General features: G+C 50.4%; 1 protein-coding gene across 1 annotated transcript; it reads left to right on the top strand.

Annotated features, from left to right (window-relative positions):
- Positions 1–235: 235 nt before the first annotated feature.
- Positions 236–26,288, top strand: CFAP70 (cilia and flagella associated protein 70; the record flags this gene model as incomplete). Its single annotated transcript, XM_079543072.1, has 28 exons — positions 236–426; positions 651–783; positions 3,560–3,746; positions 4,098–4,196; positions 4,454–4,533; positions 5,551–5,727; positions 6,065–6,247; positions 6,718–6,809; positions 7,885–7,984; positions 8,948–9,082; positions 10,348–10,515; positions 10,743–10,823; positions 11,324–11,415; positions 14,046–14,106; positions 15,193–15,384; positions 16,001–16,132; positions 16,795–16,920; positions 17,417–17,550; positions 17,628–17,743; positions 17,904–18,080; positions 18,971–19,081; positions 19,494–19,582; positions 20,274–20,426; positions 21,154–21,315; positions 21,727–21,816; positions 22,865–22,966; positions 23,144–23,191; positions 26,208–26,288. The coding sequence occupies 28 exons, from the start codon at positions 236–238 to the stop codon at positions 26,286–26,288; spliced, it is 3,492 nt and encodes a 1,163-aa protein (XP_079399198.1).
- Between the last annotated feature and the right edge of the window lie 27 nt (positions 26,289–26,315).

The following is a 26,315-nucleotide window of genomic DNA, read 5'->3' as shown; positions in this document are numbered from 1 at the left end:
AGCAGGGGGGCTGAGGGTCTCCACTGGCCAACCACAGGTGAGGCTCAGTGACTGGCAGGCCCCACGGCTACTGCTAGGGCAGGGAACAGGATGCAGATTAGTCTGGGGGTGCTGGGGACACGCTGACATTTGGTTTGGGGAGAGGTCCCCAACCCCACAGGGGCTTGGCAAAGGCTGCCCACATCCAAGATGGCGGCGAGATTGGCACACGCTCCCCTGCGCTAAGATCTCGCGAATGTTGGCAATCTCGCGAGACACGCTGGGTTGCCGTGGTTACGGGAAGCCAGACGCGGCGCCGCACGCCCCTGAGGCAGGTGAGGACCCGGGTTCGCGTCCCGCCGCCGCCGAGCCCGGCTCCCGGGGCTCACGTTGGTTCTTTGGCCGCTCCACACGCCCAGGTCTCCTCCCGGCTCCTCGGGCTCTGCGGTAAGGGTGCTGGGGCGCTGGGAGCTGCAGAAAGCCCGCACTGAGATCTCGGGAAGGGCTCTGCTGCCTTTGGCCCTCCTGTGGGCCGCAGGTCTGGGGTTGAGCTGAGGGATGGCGGTCGGCAGGGCGCCTTGTCTTCCCCCGCCTCAGAACGGTGGGCAGACCCTCCTGTCACAGCTGAAGGAGAAAGCATTTCCACGTTTCTCTCATTCTTCTTCCTGCAGAGCCATGGAGGTCCCAGCGGGGCCACCTGCCACCGAGGAGTCCTGCCCTCCTGAGACATCTACGTCTGCTCCCGAGTCGCTGCCGTCACTGAGAAACGTGGTCCAGATCACTGTGGTGAAGGCTCAGGACCTGGTAAAGCTCTTCTGGAATATCTCAGCTGGTTTAATCGATGAGAGCTGAGCAGGGAAGGTCCTGATGGCTGAAAAGCCGAACGTGAGGCAGCAGTGTGTGATGACAGCTGGGAAAGCAAACGGGATCGTGGGCTGCATCAGCAGAGGGGTGGGCAGCAGGGACAGGGAGGTGACCGTCCCTCTCTGCTCTGCTCTTGTGAGGCCCCATCTGCAGCACTGCGTCCAGGGCTGGAGCCCCCAGGCCAAGCAAGACAGGGAGCTGTTGGAGAGGGTGCAGGGGAGCCACAGAGATGATCAGGGGCTGCAGCACCTCCACTACAAAGACAGGCTGAGGGAGCTGGGCTTGTTCAGCCTGGAGCAAAGAAGGCTGGGGGTGACCTCATTGCAGCCTGCAGTGCCTAAAGGGAGCCTACAGACAGGAGGGGAGTCAACTCCTGAAAAGGGTGGATAACAGCAGGACAGGGGGAAATGGTTTGAAGTTGAAAGAGGCAGGATTGAGGTTGGATGTCAGAGAGAAGTTCTTTACAGAGAGAGTGGTGAGGTGCTGGAACAGCTGCCCAGACAGGCTGTGGATGCCCCGTCCATCCCTGGAGGTGTTCAAGGCCAGGTTGGATGGGGCCCTGGGCAGCCTGGGCTGGTATGAAATGGGGAGGTTGGTGGCCCTGCATGTGGCAGGGGATTGGAGCTTGATTATCCTTGAGGTCCCTTCCAACCCAGGCCATTCTATGATTAATTGTATGACTTTTTGTGCTGTGAGCCCACTCTAGAGCGGATGTGAGGTGGCAGGGCTGAAGGAGGGCTGTCGGCCTCTGGCTTCTGCCCCACACTGAGGGCTTGCTCATGCAGACTGAAAGATGAGAAGTAATGGCTTTAAGTTACACCAGGGGAAGTTCAGATCGGATATTAGGAAAAAAACATTCACAGACAGCAGTGATGCAGTGGCAATGCTGCCCAGGGAGGTGGGGGTGTCACCATCCCTGGAGGGGTTCAGAAAACATGGGGATGTGGCACTGAGGGGTTTGGTCAGTGGGTACAGGGGGGTGGGTTGGGGTTGGACCTGGGGATCTGAGAGGTCTTCTCCAACCCAAATGATTCTATGATTCTAAGGCTTGTGCTTCTCTTAGATTCGGGAACACACCTCTTCAGCAGCAGTCCAGAGATGCTCTGGTGCTTTGTTGGTTTGAAATGTGTCTCTGTGCATTCCCTGCCTTGCTGTCTGTAAATGGCTGCTGCTTTTTTTAAGGAAAGCACAGTGAAAACTATTTGATGAGACAAATAAGCCTAAAAAGACCTGTCCCGGGGTATAAAGCCAGATTTTCAGCCCAGCTACCACAGTGCTAAATTGAATTGAAATAAATAGAGTGGCTTTAGATTTCAAAAAGTGGCGAGTCCAGTGCACTTATAGTGCAAGACTGACCTAATTCAGACTAATACATAACTACTGTGATTTCCATGTGCTGTGTGATAACCCAGCTGTTCTTAAAGTCTTCTAGAGGAACTGGAATTTGGGAGGAAATGCTTGCTGCTCTGCTACAGCTGCAAGAAGAGAAATGGAAATCCCTACCTCAGCTCTTGCAGCAGATAGAAAAAGCAAATGAAAAGCATCTAAAAAAATAAAATATATATATATATATTAGTGTTGTAGTATTTGAGTCCCTCTCGCACTGTTAGGTGTACAAACAGCACTTTAGGTGAGAATTAGAAGGTAAAAAGGAAGGAAACCGTGCTGAAAATAATAGACCAGTGGCCTGATTGTGTCTGGGATATTGCTTTGTCCTAGTAGAGGCTATGGCTAAAGGGGAGAGGCTTACAAACATGCAATAACAGCAATAATATGGAAAAGGTCCAACTATGTTAAACATGGAATCTGTTTAATTAGAGTTGTAGGGAAGAATGAGAGGAGAATAAGATAATTAATGGGAAAGGTTAATTGGATTCTTCTGTTTAGCCTTTCGCATAATGCATGCTGGAGGAGGCAGTCAGCAGGATGCAAAATTAAAACCAAGTGAATGAATTCTCATTTTGTACAAAAGCCAACATGGAACTAATTAACCCAGTGACATGGAGAGCAGCAGCTCAGGGCCCGGCCCTGCAGGTTAGGCATCCTTGCTGCTGAGGATGAAAGAGACACTCAGTTTGGGTACAGTGGTCCCTGCCTGCAGGGAGGGTGGCCACTCTGGATGGAAGAGGGAACTGTGTTTCTCCTGCAGGGAGTTCCTCCTGCAGCTGCTCTCATCTCTTCCTTGCCCTGCAGTGGAAGTGCCTGCTGCACGGGGCTGTCTGGGTGTGTGGCTGGGAGGTGCTGTGCTGTCACCATGCCTGTTCACCTGTGTTTGTGACCTTTGGTGGAGACGCGTTCAAACTTTGACCTCTTCATCTAGCAGCATGTTCCAGAGCTCCCCAAAGAGCTTGCTGGAGCCCTGACTTGGTTTCTAGGCTTGGTTACACAGCCATGTCAGCTCAGAGACAACCTTAGAACACAACAAAAATCCCAGCCTTCCTGGAAGTTCTGTATCAATGGGATATTTTTGGATATGCTTTAACTATGACTTTCATCCCCTTCTTAATCCCTGAGCGTGGTGGAGCAGGAAATGTCCTTCCTAAAGACAGGTCTCAACACAGCTGTGATCTATGCTTCTTCCCCATTCTTGCAGTGGAACAACCAGAGTCTCACCAATGTGCTCTGTCCAGGCTGGGGATCTGAAGCTCCCTCCCGGAGGTGACTTTGTTCTGTTGCAGACCAACTGCTTTATCTGCTCTCTGTCTGTGTTTCATAGAAAAGTATCAGAAGTGACACGTCGATCACGCTGGTTCGTGTGGAGTACAACGGAGTGATCCTGGGGAACTCCTCCAAGACTGATGTCTCACCAAACGGGATGGCAAACTATAACTTCACGGCCAGCTTTGAGTACAGCACTGATGGGCCCAACTCTTGGGTCAGCATTGCACAAAAACCTGTACTTTGTAAGTACCTGATGATGCAGATTCTCACTCCTTGGAGGGGTGGAGGTGATGCTGTCCGCTGCTGCGCTCTGCCTTCTTGCTTCAGGAGTCACATGTTCAAGAATAGCACTTAAGCAGCAGCAGTGGGGGAATCTCAGCCCTTCTGTTCTCCTCTGTGCCAGCTGGAAGAATCCCCTTTCATGTTGGCTTGGCCCTTTGGCTTTGCTGTTCTTGTCAGCCATGTGAGGTGATACAGGAACACGTGCTGGAGCTGACACAGGCCCTTTCCAGCCCCTGCCAGAACTTACTGCTCCAAACTTCTCTGAAGCTGTTTGAGAAACACTGCCAGCTCCTGTCTATTTTTCTCTGTAGTGACAGTGATAGAAGTGTTGCAGAAGGAGAAGAAGCAGAAGGAGGAGAAGACCGTGCCACTCGGCCAAGCTGTGCTGGACCTTCTACCTCTGCTACAAGGTACAACATGGACTTCCACAGCTTCTGTAAATGCTTCCTGCTCCCTGGCACTACTGATCTTTGCTCATGGACTCCTCATCATAAATAACCTCCTCCTGACAAAAATTGACTTCTTAGTCTTTAGAAAGCTGGGGCTGAAGGGGAGAGGGGATGGCAGCAGCAGCTCAGCTGTAGGAGTTGTAGCAGCACAACTTTAAGGCTGTGGTTTTCTGCAGAGGGTCTCACTGTATGCTTTCCTCCTTGCTGGTTCTTCTCAGGACAGTGTTCATTTACGGTCTTGGCTCCTTTGTATGCAGTGTCTACCTCTCCATCAGAAAGCCTTCACCCGGAGGCCAAGGTATGTGGAATTTGGAACTGTTCCTTTGCTCATTCGGCTCTCTGCTGCTTTTTAATGGGGCAGACGAGCATTACTCAGCCACCTAGCTCGTCACAGATATATTACAGCCCTATATATTAAAAGCTTGGAGGCTTTTCGTACTCCCATTGACGTCTGTCCCAAGGTGCTTATGATAGGTGAGGTCGTGCTAGGAAATGCTAATGTGTGCAGCTACCAAATTGCCTTGGAAAAAAATATTCAAGATAGAAATCATAGCGAAAAATCAGAAAAAGGCAAAGGCAGGATTACCTGCCCAACTTCATTAGTCTTCCTTTCTATGAATAAAATGTCTCACAGTCTATTATTGCACAACCTCCAACTGCCTTTCCTGCAAGGCCCTCATTCATTCAGCAGATTGAAAAGTACCCAGTGAATAAAAACAGGGAGTGAAGTAAGAGAGTGGAAAAATGTCTGACTTTGCTCCCGAGTCTCCATCTACTTATCGCCATGAGTGAAGAAGGTGGATTGGTACTGCTTTTGCACTCCTGTATTTAAATGATATAATAAGCAAGGCATGGAAAGGGCCACCCATTAGGGAGGAAAGATGAGGACAAATGCTGAACAGCTGGCTTTTCATCGTGCAGCACTCATCTGGGGTCGGGCAGGTAGCTAATGACTGTACACAGTGCATGGAGATAGGGCAGAGCTGAAGTACAGCCACAGCTTTCACACGCTCTGGATCACGAGCATTGTTTTCTATCCCTGGTGTTCTTCCTTTCTCTGTCAGAGATCCTGACTATACATGTGCTGTGCCTCCTGTAGGCTCTGGTGTGAACACACAAATATCACAATTCGGACATAGGAAAGATTGACCATGCAATTCCTTTCTTGTGCCCGTCTGTTTCCTTTAGCACCTGAAGTGAGGAATGAGATAACATTATACATTCTAGCTTCGGGTTTCTGTTTGCTTCTCCCTGAAGAGCAGAGAATTATACCTGTCTAATTATTAGCTGTTTTTTAAATCATTTTTTCCTGCAGTGTGCTCTTGAAGTGTCTGTGTGCACCGAAAAGCCCCTGCTTTCTGCAAGTCAGCTGTCAGATGGTAACTTCCTGAGTGTCACGCTGGAGGCAGCTTATTCTGTTCCTGAAGCATTTGTTCCCGCTGTACCATCGCACAACTACATGGCTTGCTTGCAAGTACCAGCAGTTGGGAAGGTGAGGTTGGGTCCTGGCACAGCGAGGTGGGTGTCAGCTGCTGCACAGCAAGTTGTTATCCCCCACCATGGAACAGGTGAGCGGCCCATGGGGGTACAGCCCTGGTGTTTCTGTAACGCAGATAAAAAACAGCGTGGTAAGACTGGGGATGAAACTGGCAGCGTTTTTCCACGCCATGATTTTTTTTCTCCCTTCTTTGTATGCATGTGGTGGAGTTTGTTCCTCAAGCCAGGCCCCTGCGCTGCTTCCTTGCTTTGTTAAGCACAGCTTGGAGCAGCTGGCACTTGCTTTTGCTCGTGTTGGAAGCAGAAGTCTTTTCATTCTCGTGTCTCTTTAGAAAGAAGTCCCCTTGCTCTTCATGAATGGCATCCTGAAGCTTGGTGGTGAAAAAGAACCATTACCCCGACCCAAAAAATGGTCTCTTGCTAATATCCTGGCCCCTGGTGCTCTGAACATACCCAACTCCTTCATTCTTGGTGGTCCCTATGAGGATGAGGATGGAGAGCTCAACAAGACAAAGGTGAGGAAGAGCTGGCAGTGTTCTGGCTGGAAGAGAACCGTCAGGCCTCCCTGAAGGCACTGATAAAGACTTTTAGATTACAGGAGGAGGAGGGGGAAGGTGGATGGTCAAGCTCTTTGTGCAGTGTCTGGGCATGGAGGTGTTTCTGCAAGCCAGCAGGCATGCTGGCTTACCACAGGCATGCAAACACACTGCAGTAGAGCTCCCAGGGGTGCATGTGGCAAATCTTGTCCTCACTCCCGAGCTGCTGGGCTGAGGCTTTGTATTGCCTCTTTGTGAGCCAAGCTCCCAGTGCTGTGGCTGCTAACTTACTCTGCTAGGAGATCCCATGTTGGGTGAGTGGGACACCTCTCTGAGTCGTGTTCTATCCCAGGGAGCATTTTAGGGAGGTGATTTGGGGATGGTGCAGGCTGTGGAATTCGCTCTCCTGGCAATATATACTACTCCTGACCATATACTACATCTCCCAGGACAGGAAGTTTAGGATCCAGGCAGAAAGCACGAAGAGAATCGTATGGGACACAGAAAGACGCTGTTACCTGGATCCTGCTGCAGTACTCGTGTAAGGGGCACAGGAAGCTCCCAGCACTGAGTGATGAGGGGAACTGCTCAAGAATGCACTTAGCTGACCTGTCTTGGGCAGTGAGAAGCAATGCACAAACATTCTTAGACCTCTTATGTGGCCATACATCTCCTGTGCTGTCTGCTGGCTGGAGGTGCTCGTGGTAGCAAGAGAGCACTTTAACTGCCTTTAATTGCTGGCAGCAACTTAGCTCTGCAACGGTGGGAGAAGATGAATTGGCTGTAGTTGCTGTCTTCAGGCTGTAAATGCTCTCTTTTGCTGCCAGCAGTTGGAGCTGGTTACTGTTCCTTCTGCAGTGCAAACACTTAATGACGGCTGTGTTCCCTCCCATGACCTCTTCATCACTGTCACCTGAAGGTTTGAAGGAAGGGGGGCAGTCGTGGTGAACCCACACAGCTTTCCTCTTAGCTGCTAATTGAGTTTTGTTGAATTCCCAATATATTAAAATCCTTTCACTCTACGTGGGCACTCTTCACTTGCTTTTTTATTGGATAAACAGAACTTTTAATAGCTGTAGGTATGCTCAAGATCAGGATAGGCATCCCACTTCTCTTTGACTCTTGCAACGTTCTTGGCCTCAGCTTCTCCATGGCTATGCATTTCACAGCCAAGGAATTTCTCATGTGGAAATATTCCTTTCTGTCTGTTGGGGTTTTGTTTCCCTTCTCACCACATACATACGTATTCCTCAGCCTGGGATCCGCTTTGGATTTATACTAACATTAATCATGTTTCTTTTTTTTCTTTTTTTTTTTTTTTTTGGCTTCAATTCTGATGTCGCCAAGAGAGAGAAACTGTGTGTGTTGCTCTCACAATCACTTTATAGCTGGTAGTGCCATAAATGCATATAGCAGTGGATGGAAAGGAACACGTCCCAGGGCTTCCTAAAGTACATGTCTTTCAATGGTGCAGTGCTGGTTGCTCTGTCATGGGAGTGGGGCAGCGTAAAGCCAGGTGGGGGGCTTTGGGACTGCTGGGACACAAGGGAGGGCAGCGTGGCTGGATGGGGAGAGCTTGAGTTCTGCAAATTCTCAGTGCTTTCCTCTGCATTCAGCCTGAAGAAGCGCATCGCGGAGTGCCAGTACTGGCCTGTGGAGGTCTGCAGGATGCCAGTGACCTCATCCAGCAAAGGGAAAACCAGCAAAGCTGACAAGGTAGAAGTGGGAAGGGACACGTTGCTATGGCTTGTGGAGCAGCGTTGTGTCATTGGGCACTTTTTTCTTCCATGCCTTTGTTACACCAGAACCAGCCTTGAACCGGCCAAAGCAAGTCAGAGGGCTGGAGGCTTTGTGAAGGGTTTAATCAGCCTTATAGAGCTGCTAAATAAACAAAGGAGGGTGACATTTTTTTCCTAAAAGCTTAGAGGCGTGTAGCTTGGTGGAAAAGGGTCAGGGAGGGGGCACTTCTTGAGAAGTGGAGTAATTCATTAAGCTTATCTTCAGCCAGTGTTGTTTTGGTTTGGGCTTTTTTCGAGCATCTTGAAGAAATTCATGCCTGCTTTCTGTGGGTGCAAATAAGCTCTGCTTTTGCACCTCAACTGAAGTGACATAACAGAGGAAGAGCTCCTTTGCTAATGGTTCTGCTCCTGACTGCTGATTCTGTGAGAGTCCCTAATATGTTCCAGGGCAAAGTCGTGTAAGTTGGTGTAAATCTCATTCCTCGCCCACCGGTGCCAGCATTTTGCAGCTATGACAGAGGTACTTCACTTCACCCTGACTGTCTGCTGCTGGCCTAGGCACCCAGGCCTCTGTAGCTACCTGACTTGTATCAAACCTGAGATGCTCGCAGCTCTGGTAGGATCATTTGGATTCCTAACCAGGTGGTTGGCAATTTGGCAGCTGTATCAGGACAAGACTGCGCTGAGGAGTGGCAAAGTTGTGGGCATTGGAGAGAACAGCTGCCCTGCTGGGGTTGGGAGAAAATTGATATTCTATGTATCGAATGACTCCAGCGTTTTTTTGTCTGGGCTGTCCTGGCTGTGTGCCAGTGACAGAGCCCCTGGCTTGTCAGGTGCTTTGCTTTGCTGCATGGCCTTTTCTTAATGGGATCGGTGACCTTGTTCCCTTAAGAGAATCACAGTCTGTTCAGTATCTCAATGCCTTGATCTGTGTTTCCAGGGAGATGAGGACAGGCAGATTTTCTTCCACGGTGTGGCATATGTCAACATGATGCCTTTGCTGTGCCCTGGCGTGAAGCGGATCCGAGGAGCTTTTCGTGTCTCTGCCTACCAGGACAGTGAGGTGCTCGAGAAGGTGAGAGCTGGTGAAACAGCCAGGCTCCGTGCCACCTCTGCAGCTGCTTGTGCGGGATGGGTGCAGGCAGGGTGAGCAGCGTGGTGTTTGGGAGCAGGAAGGGTGGGCAGAAAGGTGCTAGGAGGCCAGCCCTGAGAGCTCACTGCTCTTCTGGAGCTGGAGAGCAAGGACACAAACTGCTAGGTGCAGCCTCCTCAAAGGCAGGTGGGGATTGTTGGTGTGGGTGAGCAGGTTTAGAGGCTGGGGGAGGCTCTGGATCTCAGCGCACTCCCTTCTCTGTCAGCAGCTGAGTAAGGAGAGCTGATCTCACTCCCCACTCAGGAACACGGACAAATGAACTGCTTTGCTGGGAAGAGCAAACAGTGGCTCTAAAAGGATAGCGTTACCCCAGGCAACAACCAGAAAAGCTGTCACTGGAGCTCTTTCAGCTGTAGCTCGTGGAGGTTTATTTGTCTTTAGCTTTCCCTCCCCCCCCCTTGTTACTAAAAGTGACAGTTACGTCTCCGTTTTCCCACAGTACTCCTGAAACAGACCTGAGCTTGTTTCTGGAGGGCAGATGCACTGCCCACATTCCCTTAGTGCTGCTGCCCATGCCATGGGAGCTGGGGGAACTACAGCCCATCTCCGTGCCTCCCTGCTGCTGCTGGGTGCCAGCTGCTGGGGGGAAAAGCAGAACCTGCCACACGGCTCAGCTCTTGCTGGCCCAACTCCTGTAACGCTGACAGCTGGGAGGGAGCCCTGCCTGGGTGCTCACACAGTGTGTAAACAGGCAGAGTGAAAAACCTGGTCCCAGCAAGCTGCAGGTTTGTCAGGGAAATTACTCTGCTTGGGAAAGCAGGCTGGAGGCTGAGTCACCCCAGGGCGGGTTGGGGTGGGTACCCAAAACACAATGCAGGGCAGACCTGGGGTGGGTAGCCACTGCTTCTAGCAGTTCGTATCACCAGGCAAGTCCATGCCTGTGAGACAGACCGAGGATTGAACTCATACAGGAACCCAGGGACAGCGCCCCGGTGAAACTGCAGCCTTCAAGCAAGGAGATTCCAGTGAGGCTTTCTCAAGCAGCTCCTTTCTTAGCAGTCAGACCTGAGGTTGTGCAGCTGTGTGGTATCGGCTGGCCTTTGAGCACAGGAAACTAACTGCCTGTGGGGAGAGCATGAGGTTGCAGAGTTTCTTAATGTGTTCTGTGATGAGAAAGGTTAAGGCAAAGGAATGCCTTGGCCTTTGATTCTCTCCCCTCTTTTCTTTCCACTCTCCACCCCCTTCAGACTAAAAGACAGCAGAGCGTTCTGCGGGATCTCCGTCCGCAGATCAGTCTGATTAAAGAAGGATCAGAGACCCCAGGAACCAGTTCATCTCTTTCCAGAGCTGTTCCCAGTAAGGCCCAGAGGGAAGATAAGGAGAAGATGACCAGAGAACAGGAATTCAACAGAAGGGTGAGGTCTAGAGACACATATTGCAACACGCTCGGTCCTTCTCTATATCACAGCTAATCAGAATCGGGGATGGATGCTGCACTGCCTTAGCCAGCTGAGGGATGCTCATCACCTTGAAATTTTAGTAAATGCTATCTGAACAAATGTACAACGTGATCACATCCTAAATTTATGAGGGCATGAGGTTAGGATCTGAAACTGAGATGTCTTTTCTTGCTTTTCAATAGACATCCAATGCACCAAAAATCCAGTCGTCAGATGTTGCTGAAAAAGCTGCAAGTGTCACATCTCTCAGCCTTGATGGAGAGGTAATTTTGTGTGTCCAAAGAGAAGAAAAGACTGCTAGACCATCACTGCATCACTGTCTCACACCTTTCACGTAATTAAATTATTTAAGAGTGAGCTGGAGACAAGGGATGTTTTACGCAGATGCTGTCCTGGAGTTCTTCCAGTGATGTCCAGCTGGAGGAAAGTCTAGCATTGGGCTAGAAGGCTTCTATAAATAATTAGGCATTATTTAGAAGAGTTTCTTCCTTTTTGTGACTTCTTCCTCAAAATATGTAGAATGCATATTCATTTTCCAAGCAAACTGATCGGCTGGCTGCTCTCATTTTTTTTCTTCCTAGACTGACTTCTCAAGGTGAATTTTTCAACCGTAAATCATTTCTGAGTGCAAGTTCTAAAGCAAGCAGGATCTCTGCAGTTTAAAGAGGATTTGCTGAAGATCTGTAGCTAAATGTTCAGTTTTTCATCTTGTCAGTAATGTCTTGAGATAGCACAACACTGAGAGCAATGTTTATCTTCACAGCAATATGTTGAAGCAGGAACATTCCTGGTGATGGAGATAAAGCTGGACAAGGCTTTGGTACCCAAACGACTGCAAGAGGAGCTCACCAAAAGGTGTGTAAAGGTGTAAAGACACGCTATAACTCTGGAGCTGATAGCTCAGTTCTGCAGGACACAAACCATGCTGTACAGGGTGCCTGCCCTTTGAAGTACTCTGCAAGCAGCAGCTGAAGGCTTCATCCAACACCAACTGAAATCAGGAGGACAGGGCCACCACACTGCTTCAGCAGTGGCATTGCCTGGGTTTGGAAAACAGTTGTATTCATCTGAGCTGGCATCTCTGCACAACAGTATCTGCGTTCCTGTCCAGGCTTTGTTTCCCATTAATCCCCCTGTGCTTGCCTCTTGCACGTGATGTTCAGCTGCTTGGTCAGGGCTAGCCACCAGTGGACTGCACAAGGTAGCACTGCCCTAGCTTCAGAATAGCATCCTGTTGTTTTTCTGAAATTCTCACAACTTTCTATCATTTCCTGGGCTCTGGTTTTCATACCCTTCTGCTGTAGAGCTGTGCTCTCATCTCTGAGGCTTTGAGGCTTTCACCATGTGTTTAATTTAAGGCGGTTGCTTCCTGCCCATAGAGCAGTAGTCCTGCTGTGGTGCTACCTAGGGAAGACCTAGCATGTATAATTTATTGGATAGAAAAGAGAAAATACAGCAAATGAATAAACCATATCGTGCACAGGCAGTATATCTCTTTCAGCCAGAAATATGAGCAGAAACCACACAGCAGCAGCCATTCTTTCAACAGGAAGTATGTGTATTGTCTTTTGTTCTGCCTGCTGTTTTCCAAGAAAACAGGTTTGGGGAAAATGAGCCTCCCTTACAGTAGACTTTCCCGTGAGCTTTTTTATTTGCTTCCTACTCTACTGCAGCTTGCAGAAATTCAGTGTAATTCCTCTTTGCTCTCCTGCCTTGTGCAGCTGTGGATGGGAAGCCTGGAAAATCAGATCTGAGTGGCAGAGAGGGTTCTTTGTTGGGGGGCTTCAGCTGATGGCGCATACACGTGGCCTGGCACACACACTCAGCAGTTATGCTTTTCTGTTGTTGTTTTATTTTTTCCCTTATTTCTTGGAAGGTGGTTTGAATAAGCAGCTCGTTAGCAAACCACAACTCCCTTTTCTTGGACTGCATCCAAAGTTTCCTGTCAGCCTCCGCTTCTGCTCGCTTACTTTGCTCGAGTTGCTGTTGTGCTCGGTTTTCTTTTTCTCATCTCGAAGTGAAGCAGTTTGGTTCTCATTTGTGCCACTAGCAGAGGTAACAGGGCGGTGATGGGAGCCCTTCTGCAGTGGGACTGTGAGTGTGGGCACGGCATTGTGCAGGCTCAGTGGCTTCCCAAGGAGTGGTGCCAGATCTCTGCAGGGAGGCACTGCAGAACAAGAGGATCAGAAAGCACGGCAGGGTGTGCAGAAGAAGGAAAAGGACATGTTGCTGCTTATGGTCACAGAGCTTTCCACAGAGCTGGCATCTCCCCTAGTGCCTACAGCAGCCTCGTGCAGTTAGATGACTGTATTCGTGTCCTGTGGGGATACGTCCTGCGTGGGATGAGGGACCAGCAGGAGCAGCAGCTTTCTGAAGGTTATTTCGGAGCTGTGCTGCAGGCCTCCTGTTGAGGCTCACGGGCAAAAGCAGCTGATGGGGGATGACAGGTCCGTGGGGACAGAAGCAGAGGCTGTGGATCACTGTTCATGTGGGCGAGGTGAGAGCTGAGTCTCTCATCACTGAAACTTTCGGATACTCGGAGGAGCATACAGAGAAGTGGTCACAGACCTGAACCTGGGGAAGCCAGCTGCTCGCAAGCTGTGTAAGCTGGCGGAAGAGTTACAGGATTTAGCTTTGGTGTGGGGGAAGCAGCTTGCTTTGCTGATCGTGTAGGAGCCAACACCAGGATGTGACACCTTTTTAGGTGGGCAGGATTGGGTTCTAAGGACTGAAGGTGCTCTAGTGCCAGCAAACAGGAAACCTTGATAAAATCCCACTGAATTTACACTGTTTTGACTCATAGGGTTTCAGTACAGTCTTAATAGTAGTCCTAAGGATCTTTGGCCAGTTTTTGGGAGGTCGTTGTAACCCTAGTGGTGGTACAGACAGGAGTGATACAGTGTCAGTGCATGGCCAAGGGGTGATGCCAGGACCTGATGGGTGGGATGGCCCAGGTTTACCATGATAACATTCTTCAGAGCTTTCCTACCTCCAGAGCTTTGCTACCTTTCCTGCAGGTGTTCTGGCAGACCTAGGAGGTTATGAGTTAAAAGAATAACAACCTGATGAGAAGATCATCTTCTGTAGGAGAGTGGTTATGATTGCCAGCAATAGCAAATATTAACCCTACCCACTGGGCTGAAGTTTCACAGTAGTTTTTGTGTGACGGGTCCATCAAGCCTGATGAAAATAACTGAATAAATCCCATCTATTCCCTGTGGAGTGTTGTAATCATCAGCAGGGAGTGAAGTAGTAGCTAGTTCTCTCGAGGCAGTAGGATGAGCTGCAAGCATTGAATATGGGTGCTCTGGTCTTTGCACTTCAACCTTGGTCTGACCTTCAGTTTCTTGCACCTTGCTCCCTGTAAGGTGTCTCTGGGACGTGACAGCCTGCAGCCCTCACACTGCAGGTTGGCTGTGCTTGAGATAACCACCAAGCACTGCTGACAGGTGTCAGGCTGATCCCTTCTGTCTTCACATTGACAGGGTCAAGGAGATGATTCCCCCTCGCCCTCCGCTGCCTCCCCGGACTGAAGGAGCCAAGAAGGTATGTGCAGGAGCCTATGGCCTCATCAACACCCTGCCACCTCATTCTGTCCTCATCCCTCTCACTTTAGAGATTTTCATCTTTAGTCTGAGCCCTGCAGCAACGCGCAGATGAGATTTGCAGAGGAAGCATGCAGAAAACTTCAGGATGTGTTACCTTTGTAGTATTATGCCTTGGGAAATCATTTCTGGGCTGTTACTTGATTCGCAGCCCTTAAAAGGAGAGAGATCTAGAAACAGCAGAGAAGGAAGCAGCAGTGTGGGGGTGTTTGAAAGTGCTGAGGAGAGAGGTACCAGAGCTGTTTGTCTCTGGGCAGTCCCAACAGTTTCTTGCCTCAGACTATTCTGTGCATTTCTTCAGGCCCAGACAAATAGGAACAGAATCAGCCCCAATCACGCTCAGGTCCCCCAGAATTATTTTTTTTTTAGGACTTTTGCACGTTCAATTTCCTGAGCCCAGAAAATGATCAGAGAACACCGGCTGGTTTTCTGTAGGTACAGGATGGCCAGTGAAGGAGGACGTCCTCAGATGGCCCCTGGCTGAGGGGAAATTCAGAGCAACAGTGGGGGACGAAGCGATGCTTCAGTAGCTGACCCCAGCACTGCTGCAGAATTGATTTTTGCTGGACTGTTTGGAGTGCACAAAGTGATGTGTTTTGATTATTGCCATGCATGGAAGCTTCTACCACTGAGATTATGGATATTACTGCTCCTTCTGGGGGGGAGGGGGAAGGAGGACTGGCCTGTGGCTTTAAAGGGCTCTCAGCAAACGAGATACAGTTTATTTGCAGCCAGTTATGTTGCTACAGAAGAGACAAGGAGGACTGAGACAGTGGATTCTGATTGAAAAATGTAGCAGGAACAATATCTAATTATGAAGGAACTCTTCTGTATTTACATGCAGATATTTTTGCAGCCTTGAGGCATGGACAGGGAGGGCTGTGTGACAGACTAATTGCAACTTGAGTCAGGTGGAGTTAATGGGAGGCGTGGGCTCTGGCAAATAAAACACATTTCAAGGTTGATGGCATAAGTGACTTTTGAAATCTGATTACTTATTTACTTCTTGATGTTCCCTATTTCCTAGGCTGTGGAAGATTATCACAAGCATATCGCAAGCATTGCTGTTGCCATCCTAAGTGAATATCACGAGCTGTTTGGAAAGCAGCCGCCAGACCAAGGAGCAACAGACCATCAAACCCTGGAGGAACAGAGGCGTCAGCTCAATTTTGAGCTCAACAGCTCTGGGAAATATTTTGCTTTTAAGGAACAACTAAAGGCAGGGATCCATTGTGCTGTTTTACTTCCCTGCTCGTTTTGTCCTGGCAGTTTCTCAGTGAGGAACTGCTGCTCCACAGTGATAACTTAGCATGATGTGTTGCTACAGAATCCCTTCCTGTCACCCAAGGCTGTTGCAGAGATGTGGGGAAGGCCAGTTTTTTCCTGACAGAGCAGGCTGCTTTGGTCATGCACCAACTTTTCCTGTCATCAGGGGAAAGCTGCAAAGCTGATCACACCCATTTACCCCATATTGTATCCCGATGAAGACAAAACTGACTGCTTTGCACACTCTCAGCCTTCCCAAGGGAGAAGGGGCCTCTTCACATGTCCCTCAAAGGGCCACCTGTGTGTCAGGAAAGCAAGGGCACAGAGGTGGGAAAGGAATTCATCCCTGCTTGTTTTGTTTTGCTTTTTACCTTTATTAAGTGCTGGGCTGGATTTCTTCCTTAGAACTAAGATGGAGCTTCAGACAGTTGAGTTAGACTCCATGATCTTTGCGGGTCCCTTCCAACTCAGGATGTTGTCTATGACAATCCATGTTATGGCTCTGTATTGTTATTGACTGCGGAGCATTCAGGGGACCTGCCGTGTTCAAGTGTTACATGTCTCCACAGTATGCTGTAGTGAAGATTGTGAGGGAAAAATACCTGAAGACCACAGCATTTGAGAGCCAGGAGCAGTTCCAAGCATTTCTCAGTGAGCTGTATGTGTACCTTGTGGATCAGATGCACATTGCCCTGAACCAGGTAGGGAGGAACACTGGCTGGGATGGGTAATTTGGGATACAGCTTCACTGTGAATCCAGAGCTAGACACCATTTCTAGCGAAGGTGCTTTTGCCTTCAAGACACCTGCAGGCTTGTGCTTCCATTTGCTGCAGTGATCACATATGGGCCCTGAGCCACGTGCAGAGGCAGGATCTGGTGCAGCCATATCCCATTGCTGTGAAATCCAGACGGTGAAACTTGTGAAATGCAGCTGGTAACAGCTGCTGTAGCTGGCTCATGGCAAGGGTGGCTGGGTCTCTGCCATCTGCTGCCCCCCACACCCAAGGCAGAGCCTTCCAGTTTGAGTTGAGGTCACTAGTGACACCTCAACAGAAGCAGAAAGTGTTCTTGATCTGAGCGATACTTTCATTTGCCACAACTGCAGATGATGGGTATTAACCCCTTCCATTTGTGGTAGAAGTGCCTGGGGATGGTATGGCTTCACAGGACTGCGAGGCTGTGCCCCCAGCAGCTGGAGGCTGGACCAGCTTTCCGACTCACCCAGCCCTAGCTGTGCTGAGGTGTGCTGAGGTGTGCTCCATGTAGTGTTGGGCTGGGGACTGCTACCGTCATGAGATCACACAAAGCCTTCACACCCTCCTTCTTACCCTGGCTAGGGCTAACTCTCTCACTTCTTACCAGCTACTGTATGAAGAAGCTTCTTCTCCTGCCCCTCGAATCCGCATGACTGATGAGCAGCTCTGGCTCTTTGCTCGTGAAGCTGAAGTCAACAAGGACTACAAGCTGGCATCGCTCTACCACCAGCAGGTAAAGGAGCCCCTGTCCCTCCCTGTCCCCATCCCGTGTATCTGGGCTGGCAGGCAGCCCACCATCGGGGCGGAGGTGAACACGAGCAGGATACTCACTCTGAATGTGTGAGGGATTTTCCTAGGGAGATGCTGCTCTCTGGAGGATGTGAGGCAGCAGCTGGCCAGGTCGCTGGAGTCTTCAGTTTCAAGGCCAATGGAAATGGGATGAGCCAGTCCAAAAGGCACGCCGGGTCAGCACTGGGGGCACTGGGTTCTCAATCAGGTGGCTAAGAGAAGGCCAGCTTAAGTTGGAGGATACTGACAGGTGAAGGAGGCTTAGAGGAAGCTCAGTGTGATCCCAATTAAGGGAAACCCTAGAATGGGATAAACGAGGGCTTAATAGTTGCTAAACTGAGCTGAGGAAAGCTATGATTGTAGCAGAGCTGTCTTCTCAGTGCACTGTGTGTGCTGAGGGTGATGGCAAGAGCCCTCCAATGTTGATCTCTTGTGTCCAGAGGATAGCTCAGGACCAGCACAACATCCAGTACTGGCTGGACTACGGGGCATTCTGCCTCCTGATAGAGGACACCCTCAAAGCCCAGGAGTGCTTCCGGGAGGCTCTTTCTCTGAACCCACATCATGTGAGAAGGTGCTGTGTGCTCCCAGAGGGTGGGAAGGTGATGGGTGTCCTGCATGCTGCTGACAGGGAGCTGCTCCTATCCCCAGCCTGCTGCTCTGTGGGATTGTGGCAGTCATGCTGCAGCACAATGAAGAGGCAGAGATTTTCTTTGAGGATGCTTGCTGCTTGGAGCCATCCAGTGTTGTAGCCTGGACGCTTTCAGGTACAAAAGCAAGTCAGCTTGTGTGCTGAAGGCATTCCTGTACAGCCGAGCCTTGCTTTTTCTCCTGCTGCTCCTCCCCACTGCTGTAATCTGAGCACTAAGGGAAAGATTTTACTGAGGGCTGGATTTCTGCTCACGCTGCTATTTCTGTATTTGATAGGTTTGTTCTGTGAGCTGCAGAATAATTATATTCAGGCAGAAATGGCCTTCCGTGAAGCCAAGAAGAAACTCCAAGCACAGCAGGCCAGGGAGAGAAGCATCTCTGGGGAAGGGAGAAAGCAAATCAGTGCTACGTCTGTGAGGTCTTCCAGTCAAAGCACAGAACAGCTCTGGCCAGGTAATTCCTAGCAAAACCAGGAGGTGCCTTTATAGCACAGTGAGGGGGCTCAGGGCAGAACAGTGAGACCGAAGAGGAGAAATACGACGGGTGAAGGACACAGCAGTGGGCTGTGAGCTTCAACACACTATGAACTATGCCAGAGACAACAGTGGCAAGTACACTGCTTTAAATGCTGAGGCTGAAATACAGGTATACAGCTGATCTTATCCAGAGCCTAAGAGAAGGACCAGTCTTTGCACTTATTTTTCTGGCCCAGCCCAGTGGTGATAAATAGATGTGTGGGCAGCCACCAGAGTGACTGGGGAGAGCAAATGCACCTTCCAAGGTTTGGAAGGGTAGGGCTGCTACTGTGACTGGTGTAATTTATGTTTGTCCAGGTTTAGCTTTCATGAAAGCTGTTGCTGTGACTTTCCAGTACAGCTTGGAATGCACAGTCTGACCAATTCAAAAGGAACAGAGCAGCTGCTCAGAGGCAGTTCTGAGCCGAAGGCCTCCTCTGGGGCCTCTGTGAATCCAGCTTCAACCCAAGCCAGGGCTTTCTGTCCCAAGTCCTAAATATTTGGCAAGGCTGTGGAAAAGATTGATTATTTTTGACAGCATCACCACTCCAAGCAAAGCGCCGCAGGCAGGCAGGCAGGCCTCCAGTGTCATATGCCAGAGGAAGGGATATTGCCTCATTTTTATCTGTTTCTAGCTTCATATGATAATCTTGTACTCAAGACTCCAGAGCCAGGTATTACCTCTTGCAAGCTATTGTCATCCTATTTATGGAAATCTGATGGTTCTTGTGTGTTTTCTCCCATTTCTCTGGAGTTCTGTTCCAAAACGGCCAGTTTAGGGCAAACTCTTTTGCTTGCACCTGATGGCTGCTGGGGGTCTCATTGCAGAGGGGGTTCCAGATGGCTCAGCCAACGAGCTGCCAGAGATGGGAGAGGAGCCTGCCTTTGCTTCTATGGCACCCGAGGAAGAGGCTTCAGCATCAGAGACAACCTCAGAAGGTCAGGGAGTGGTAAACTGGTTGTGGGATGGAGAGCCCAGGGCTGGGAGGTGGCTTTATGCAAGCAGCAGGGAGGGAAATAACTTGGAGCAGTGGGCTCCATCAGTCCTGATGCCAAGGTGAGACATCTTGTTCTTTCCCATTAGCTGGGAAATCTGCAGCAAAGCTCTGCACTCCTGTGGGTGGCAAAGAAATGGCAGGGCTGGGGCCTTATGGCTCCACTGGGCTGTTCTGTTCTCATATCCATAAAAACAGAGGCCCTTCAGGAGAAAATGCTGAGTTCATAGCTGTTTGAGCCTCCCCTGCCATCTTCTGGGTTTCACACCGTGTCACTGGGAGTCCTCTGTCCCTGCTAGGGGCTCAGCCCTGCTCTTGTTTCAGTTTGGGACTGATGGAGATGCGTTTTCCTACAGATCCATCCCCTGTTTCAGGACACGGGGAACCTCCCTGCACAATCTTCATGAAGGCAGTGGAATTCCTGATGAAATTCAATGCCATCCAGGTCAGCTCAACATGGAGTGAAGGGAGGGAAGGGATTTGCAGTTTCCTTCCCTGGGTTACTGCCAAATTGGCAAGCTCCAGCAAAGGCCCCTCTTGGGCTTAAAGAACACTCTGAGGCTACTCCAGCAGCAAATGCACTGCCCAGAAATGCAAACCCATGGCCAGGCAGTGTTCAGACCAAAGTGCTGCTTGAGGATGAAGACACCTCAGGCAGACAGGGCTCTGGGACTGCATGGATGTGGAGTGAGCAGCCAAGCCAGACAGTGCAGGGGTGCCCTCTGTACATCCAGAGATGAGAAGCATTACTCATCATTGGAAGTGATGCTTCCAATACAGCAGTATTTCTTTTTTTCAGACATTTGCTTATGTCAGAGCAATTTTTGTGTCACTTGTGGGATGTCCCTGTTCCACACAGCCATCTCTACGACACTTCTCTGACTGCCATATTAAGCTGTCTGCTTTCATTTTACGTGGCAGAAAGAGCAGCTTAAAGCAAAACAGACCTAAAAGTAATGGGAAGCACATTTTCAAAGCGGAGGAAGAAAAACAAAATCTCGTCTCCTGTTTGTGGAAGTCAAACAAGAGCAAGACAGTCCTCCTTGAAGAGCACTCAGGGCAGGAGCAGTGTCCTCCTGGGGATGCCTGTGCTTTGCCTGCTCCCCCAGCCATGCTGGTGTGCCATTCCTTTGCAGTTTGTTCGCATGGCCCTTGCCCACGAGCTGCTGAGCCAGCAGGGAGGCCCTTCCAGTGCTTACTACCTGGCATTGGCCCGGACATGCTTGCTGAAGGAAGAGTTCTCCAAATGTGAAGAATGTCTCTGTGAAGCCATCAGGATTGACTTCCTGGTAATCCTCCTGGTGTTTGCAAGTACAGGATGCTGTCCCAAAGCAGCAGACAGGCTGAACGCTGCGGCAGACTCCACCTGTGTTGTTTGTGTGTGTGTGAACCCAGAGTCCATGTTTCATTTCCACTCGAGCGATTCTAATATTAATCTGCAGCAGTTTCTCTGGGGGAGGACAATCACAGCTGATGAACCTCCCCAGGCTGCGGCTGCAGCGCTGCCCTCCTCATTACCCAGCGTATTATTTGCTGTCTGTCATCTTCCACGCACAGACAGGCAGCATTTCTGAGTGAGGACTCCTCTTCTGCATTGTCTGCTTTTCTTTTCCCTTTGAACGTGTATATCCTGATCCTTTTTCCCTACATTGTGAGTCAGCCCCTGTTTCACGGGGAACAAGGTCGCTATTCAGCAGAGAGAGAAGGCAGCTTTACAGAGTCGGGTTGAATGGAAGGTGCACAGGCTTTAAAGCTGCCATCTCCAAATGCTGCTTGCATGGTACCTGGGAGCCTTGCATGGGCCAGGATATCCTGCAGGGAAGGCTGGAGGGTGCTTCCATTGCTGGTGTTATGCAGACAGCCTGCTGACTTGATTTTTATTCCATACGTAGAGCCTGTCCTGCTCTCATCAAATACCTGTCAGTTCCCCCCTTCTGCTGATGACAGGGGTCCTCCTCCAGGTCTCTCTCCTGCCTGTCTCCAAGCCACGTCTCACTCTTGGCTTTGTGTGCACAGAATCCCAATGTCTGGGCTCAGAAGGGACACCTGAGCTACCTGAGGAGAGACTTGCAGGAGGCAAAGGAGTGCTATGAGCGAACGGTCAATTTTGTGGAGGATGCTGCAGACATGCATTTTGTCTACCTGCACCTGGGCTCCATCTACCTGGAAGACAAAGAGGTGAGGAGTCACGCAGGAGTGGAAGTAGGGCATTTTCCACAAAGCGAGTACCAGTAGATGCCAGATCCCAGGTCCAGAACACCGTTACCTGCAGCTACAGCTGAGATGCAGCAGTGCAGCAAAATGTTACAGAGTACTGAAGTCCTTGGAGCATGGAGCAGCCCTACTCCTTTGTGCCAGATTTGACTCTCAGGGTGCTGCTGAGACTCAAATTGTATTGATGAGGGTGTTTTTTACACTACTGCACTCGTTCCTGGCAGCACAGAGCTTTGGGGGCAGTGGGAAAGCTCTCAGCCTCCCAGCAGTGAGGTGTCTGAGCCCCAGCAGGGATGGGGTGTTGGGCAAATTCCTGAGGTGAGAGGCTGTATGGAGGGGATGCAGAGAACAGTGTGATCATCTCTCTCCTGGCAGTATGGCAAGGCGAAACAGATCTACCTGCAAGCCTGCAAGAGCTCTGCATCCTGTCTCACCTGGCTGGGAGTGGGGATTGCCTGCTATAGGGTAAGTGCTGTTAGGTGTGAGTTCCCAAGTTCACATCATCTGTGCTGTGTCTGGTTCTGTGCGCAAGGCTTGCTTTTATTCGATGCTTAAGTCTGTGGAACCGATGCTCTTGGAAGCTGTCATGTGCTGTGCACTGTCATGGTCACAGGGTGGCACCCTGGGCTGCTTGTATGGCAGGTGGAAAATAGAACAGTCAGCCTCAGCACTGCACCAGGGGCAGCGTCCCTCCCCTCCTTGTCCCACTGCCAGCGCCCTCAGCCCCAGGATGTCATGGCACGCACATCATCTGGGCCTGGGCTCTGCCCTGAGTGCCTGCCTGCACATGACCTGCATAGGGTTTGATTTTTTTGGGTGGTCCTGTGTGGAGCCAGGAGTTGGACTTGATGATCTTTGCGGGTCCCTTCCAACTTGGATATTTCTTAACTTGATGCACATCACCACAAAGGATTGAGCAGGCTGTCAGCAGTGAGGAATCTCGGTGCTTTCCCTGCCCAGAGGAATCCAGCACCTCTGAAGGGTTGCCAAGGACACCCAGACACAGCCACCAGCAGCGCAGTGTCTCCCAAGGGTACACTTTGCACGCTCCCTCCAAAGGGATTTGGCTGAAAGAACCAAACAGAGGAACTCAAGCTCCTCTGTTTCCCCTTTGGACAAATGTAAGCCTCCCACGAAGATGCAGACCCCAAAAACAAGGGAGCTGAGTGGTGTCCTGGGAGCTGGCTGCAGCCCCTCCTGCCTCCAGGGAGCCTCTGTGGGAAGAGGCATCAGGACCAGAGTCATGTTTTGAATGATGCATGCATGCCAGCAGGTCCTGAGAGCTCATGATGGGGCTGGACTGCTTGGTTTCTGCAGACAAAGGCGTCAGTACCCAGTCTGTTGGTTTCCTCCTGCCCCTGCCTCCCTGTCAGGGCAGCTCAGTGCCAGCAGTCATGCTGAATGCTTCATCTATAGTGTTTTTTTGGCTGTTAGAACAGGTGCCTGCTCAGCTGTGAAGCCGTTTCTGTCTGCTGTTTGTCTTTTCTCACACCTCTCTTCTTTCCCCCTCAAGCTGGAAGAGATGGTGGAAGCAGAGGATGCTCTCTCTGAAGCCAATGCCCTAAATAACAGCAATGCTGAAGTGTGGGCTTACCTGGCCCTTGTCTGCTTGCAGGTGAGTGCCCAGCCAGCTCCTCAAGGGAGCCTGAAGAACACCGTGTCCATCCCAGGGCTACAAATGGCTGGGGGAGCAGTCACTGCAGTGCTCAGGTGGCACAAGCAGCGCCATCAGTGCTTGCTGGGACCTCCCTGAGCCCACTCCTTCCCCCTTCCCCTCTCCGCTGTGTTGCAGGGAGGGCGGCAGCTGGAGGCAGAGCAGTGCTACAAATACGCCACCAAGGTGAGTGTGGGCACCAAACTCTCGTCCTTCCATGTGTGATGAGAGCGTGGGCTATTTCTTTTGGTTGCTCTAAGCTGCTCTGCTAAGGGCAGAGCATGGAGGGAGCCATTCTCATTCCTCGCGGGGGTTCTGGGAGGATCTCAGCACTCGTGCTGAGATGCAATTTCCCCGTGATTTGCAGAATCAATCTCTATAACCCCCCTTTTCTTGAACCTAGCAAATTCTGTTTTGCTAGATTACTCCATTCGGGAAAAGGGAAGTTTTGAAATAACTTTCCACTTTCTGCCTTAGCTTGTGCTTTTTCCATTCCTCATCCCCAGAAGTTTTGCATATCCATAATATGCCTCTCATCACAATGCACGTTTAAATGAGCACGATTGTTGTAATAATACAGGCCACAAAGAGTTGCTTTAGCCACTCAAAATTAGGTAACAACTGGGGAGCCGTTCCCATAACTCTGTAAACCCAAACGAGGTGTCATGCATCGATACCTAATGAAGCAATTTAGAGTGCTCCCGTATGGCTTGTGGGTCCGTCTCGACTTTCTGAGTCCTGTCTGATAAGCACAACAGCTCTGATTAATTATCACACAAACTCCTCCCTCTTTAGCCGTTCGGAGGTCCAGAGCCATTCTATTTTGCAGCACTGCTTTACTAAGCATCGAAAGCTCTATTTGCGATGACCTCGTTGCATCAGCGGCTGCATTTTCTATTATTTCTAAGGTGGTTGAAATATTAACGATCGCCTTCTCCAGTTCACTTACCCCAAGAGACAGAACGAACCATCTAACAAAGCTATTGAACCCGGCAGGCTTTTCTACCACAGGGTTTGATGCCCTCTTCACTAATTTCCCTGGGGTTCTCAGAACTCCCATCGGGGCTTTGGTACAGTTATGTATGGAGACGTATGGTGCCAGTGCCCCCAGCGTACAAGCGCCCCTCCAACTCTGTGGGGACCATTTCCCAGCGCGTCTATCTCCACACAGCCACCACAGCCCAGCAGGGGTACATCCAGAATGGAACCAGGAACTGTGGTTTAACGCTGTCACCACTGGGAGGGGGCACCGCTTATCCCCTGGACGTTTGGTGGCATTTAAATTGTGAAATTCCCCCATACTCACTTCCCCTTGCCCTTTTTCCAGGACTAAAGCTTCCCAGGGTGGTGCTTGTAACTCGTAACTGGGAAAGGTGCTGTTCTTATAACACACGTGCTCAGGGATTGGGCTTTGTGGGGAAGGCAATGGTGGGCTGTCATCCCCCAGCACAGTGTTTCTCCACTAGGGAGTTTAGTTTCGGACTGTCGCAGCAAACATTTCCCTTCTGGTACCTTCCAGCATATTGTGTCGTTCCTAGAAAGAGGCTGAACCTAGAAATTGTCATATGGCCAGCTCCAATTTGAATAAGGAATGGGAATTCCCATTAAGGGAAGCTCCATTTTCCCATTCCTGGGCATTGCTGTACAAACCCAGCAGTTCGTCAGATTGAGACTCTGGGCCATTGCCTGGGTGACATTCAGGTAGCTGTTATCCTTCCATGCCACAGCAATTCCTAGCAGGTTATCACACACAGCTTACACATTCTTCTTAGGAGTTGGCCAAAAAGGTCCTTTCTTCTCTGCTGTCACCAGCTCTAGGTGCCTTCTTTAGTCGGGTAGAGTGGATCCGTGGTGTCAGCCCTCCAGCTTGGTGGCCGTGTGTGCAGTTACAAGTCCTGGCTGTGGTCCTTCCCACCGCAGTTCCAGTGGAGAATCTGAGAGGGATTTAACACACACATGATCTCCACGTAACGCATGGTGCTATCCATGCCCCGTGCTCTAGTATCAAACACAGCCTTTTCAACGCTTCTCAATTGTTTCTTGAGCTAATTACATATCTGCTCAAAGTTCCTCACTGATTTGCTCCAAAGTACCCTTCTGCACAGGGCACGGTCTGCCGTAAAGGCTTTCAAATGGACTCCATCCTTCCTTGGTTCGGGGTTTAGTGTGAATTCTTAAAAGTGCCATAGGCAGCGCCTGTGGCCGTGGGATCCCGGCCTCCTGGCCAAGCTTTGTTATTTGCAACTGGATCGGATGGCTCATCTTTCCCACTCGGCCACCACCAGGTGTGTGCAACTGCCAATCCATCCCAATAGTGTGCTGAGCTGCTCAATTTCCTATCAGTAACGATTCTGAAGCCGGGTCTGGGGAAGTTTGTTTCCTCATCGTGTCCCTTAACCTATCCAGAAATTCTGAAGGAGTTTCCTTCAGGTTTTGCCTTCCTGCATATGATGCAGCCCAGTTAACTGTCTTGGGGATAGCTCTTTCCATTCCTTTGATCACCCATTCCTGGTAAGATAGCAGACGATCCCTTCCCCCTGTAGTTTCCGGGTCCCAGTGAGCATCCTGCCTTGGAAAATGATCCTCGATGTCTTCATGCCTTCCCCAAATATCATTCTCAGCTTCATCATGTGCCACCTTTAAAACCAGGTCCCTTTCCATCTCAGTCATGGAACCTAACAGCAGCTGGATAGCACTCCAGCCTGGGTTATGCTGTAAGACCAGGTACCTGAAGCGACCAGCTACTCCTACTGGATCACTACGATAATCCTTAACTATCTTCCTCCAGCTCTCTAAATCATATGACGAGAATAGAACTTTAATTGTGCCCCATCTGTCCCCCATTTCTTCGTGGTCCTGGCTGCTACAGCGAATCAGCTGGGGTTCCGTGAAGAAAGGCTATCCCTCCCCCGGCGATCTTCCTCTCTCCTCTCGGGGTCCCCTACCCAGGGACCAGCCCGATCGTGGTCTAAAAGATCCTCCGGCTCCAATTTGCTCGCGAGCTCAGCACATCTCTGCCCTGTGCTGCAGGCGGAACAGCCTCAGCTTCCCATCACCTATTATTATTCCTCGGCGATCTTTTTCTAATGCTAATCCTAGTGGTTCTTGCGGAGCTCCCATCCCACTTTTGCCACTCGGGACGGTTTGGCAGACTAAAGGACATTTAATCACTTCGTTTTGTCATCCCCTAACTCACCCGCAGCTCGGCTTGGACGACTCGACCCTGCTGCAGGAGCTCCACGCCGCCCAGCAGCGCTTCGGCTTCGGCGACCCGTCCTTCTGAGCGGGGCGCTGACGCGTGGTTCCGGCG

This window comes from Tetrao urogallus (assembly GCF_951394365.1).
Source record: "Tetrao urogallus genome assembly, chromosome: 15".
Lineage (NCBI taxonomy): Eukaryota > Metazoa > Chordata > Aves > Galliformes > Phasianidae > Tetrao > Tetrao urogallus.
Note: the sequence above shows the minus strand (reverse complement) of the source record. Positions and strands in the feature narration are given on the sequence as shown.